Source organism: Gracilinanus agilis, chromosome 2, assembly GCF_016433145.1.
Source record: "Gracilinanus agilis isolate LMUSP501 chromosome 2, AgileGrace, whole genome shotgun sequence".
NCBI lineage: Eukaryota > Metazoa > Chordata > Mammalia > Didelphimorphia > Didelphidae > Gracilinanus > Gracilinanus agilis.
Genome location: NC_058131.1, coordinates 168,754,441 through 168,756,380, shown reverse-complemented (window position 1 = coordinate 168,756,380; position 1,940 = coordinate 168,754,441). Strand labels below are relative to the sequence as shown.

Below are 1,940 nucleotides of genomic sequence, written 5' to 3'. Positions count from 1 at the left end.
TGCAGAGGTGAAGAGTAGCACCCAGTCTTATCTCTGAAAAATCTAAAATTAAGCAAGGGAGTGGAATCCTGTTTTCTAAGTTGTAAAGTTACAATTTCCCGTTGTACACATAAACTTGCAGTCTTAGCTCAGAAGAACAGCCTAGCTTTGTAAAGCCCCTCAGCAGTAATCAAAATGCCCCCTGCAGTCATGTCCAAAGTACCTTGCCAAAGGCTACCCAGCCCCTCTGAGGGAAAAACAAAACAAAAACAAAAACAAAAACCCAGCAAAGTTTTTCATGAGTTAGTTGAATTCGGAGTTCTAAGCTTTGCAGTGTTTGTCTAGTGGCTGTACCTTTCGGGAGTCAGGGCACCTCAAATTTGACACTTGTGACTTAAGCGCTCTCTGAAGTGAGGGCGTATTAGTCAGGAAAATCCTTTCTTCACAGGTTAAGAGAGGTGGTGGGTGGTGGATAATGTCACTCTCCGATCCCGGACAAGAGCTCTCAGCAGCCCTTGTGCAAAAGAACAGGATGTTGGCAAATGAACTGTTAAACCTGTCTCTGATTATTATTCCTTTAGATCACGCTGATGTCACCAGAGTAATTTGAGCTCAGAGTCTTTCCACAGCCTTTAAATAGCAGCCCCGGGATGCATTTTCTCCAGCTTCTTTAGAAGAGCTTAATCTGACAAGAGACCCGGTAGACAAAAAACCAAAACAAAACTACGGAAAGACACCTCCTCTACCATCATGTCCACTTCGCTGAGAGTGAGCCCATCGGTCCACGGGTACCACTTTGACACCGCGGCCCGAAAGAAAGCTGTGGGCAACATCTTCGAAAACATAGACCAAGAATCCCTCCAGCGGCTGTTCAAAAACTCTGGGGACAAGAAAGCCGAGGAGAGAGCTAAGATCATCTTTTCTATCGACCAAGATATGGAAGAAAAGACCAGAGCTCTCATGGCCCTGAAGCAGAGGACCAAAGACAAACTGTTTCAATTTCTGAAACTCCGGAAATATTCGATCAAAGTTCACTGAGCAAATAAAGCAGGAGAGACTGGCTGAGAGGATAAGAACAATGTAAGAATGAAACTGCGGTTCGCGAGATCCTGACAAAATGCCTCCTGCAGCTGCCTGTCGGCCTGGGGTAAGGACCTCCAAGCCTGAGAACCGACTGGCTGTAATGAACTGAAATCCGTTTCACACACTGAAATGTTGCCCGGACAAGAGGCAGAAAAACTCCCGGCAGCCATGAGCAACTCTCCCTGTGGGAAAGGACTGTTTTGGTTGTCCAGGGACAAAGAAGATTCTGCTTGGAGGCATGCCGGTGACAGCTAGAGACAGCAGGAAGAGGTAGCTCTCCAAGACCACTCGGACAGACCCCAGGGGTAGTACCCCATTCAGTCTGAACTTTTTTTCAGCAAGCCAGGGGGACAGAGTGGATGCCACACGTGTTTACAGAACTTTTTTGTTGAATTTTGAAAAAAAAAAAAAAAAGCTGCCAAGCCTCAAAGCTGTCTGTTGGAAGATCAGTAATTGATCATTTAATTTGCATTTGTTAAAATGCCTTTAAAAGTACACACCACATGTGTGTGAATAGAAACTCAAGAGACTGCCTACAGTGGCTTCTTCAGAGCTGTGCAATTTTAATTTTGTCTTGCTCTTCTGATCTATAGAGTGCTTTTATATATACACACTATATATATATATATATATGTTTCATATTGGTTGCACAAAAGTTAAAATAATTGAATGGAAGAACTGTGAAAGTCTGTTACAGATTGAAAAGAAAAAAATTTAACTGATGCTAAACTATGTCATGATTAAAGTTCTCCTAGCTACTGCATTTTAATATGAGCATTTGATAATTACACTAGAAATATTTTATAATGATGCAATAGTTTCTATAATTTATTGTATGTGGAAAGTGAAATGCAACCATAATAAATTATTCTAAATGT

General features: G+C 42.2%; 1 protein-coding gene across 1 annotated transcript; it reads left to right on the top strand.

Annotated features, from left to right (window-relative positions):
• The first annotated feature begins 628 nt into the window (after positions 1-628).
• TCIM (transcriptional and immune response regulator) lies at positions 629-1,724 on the top strand. The gene has a single exon (XM_044660845.1). The coding sequence runs from the start codon at positions 730-732 to the stop codon at positions 1,015-1,017; it is 288 nt and encodes a 95-aa protein (XP_044516780.1). The 5' UTR covers positions 629-729; the 3' UTR covers positions 1,018-1,724.
• The last annotated feature ends 216 nt before the right edge of the window (positions 1,725-1,940 follow it).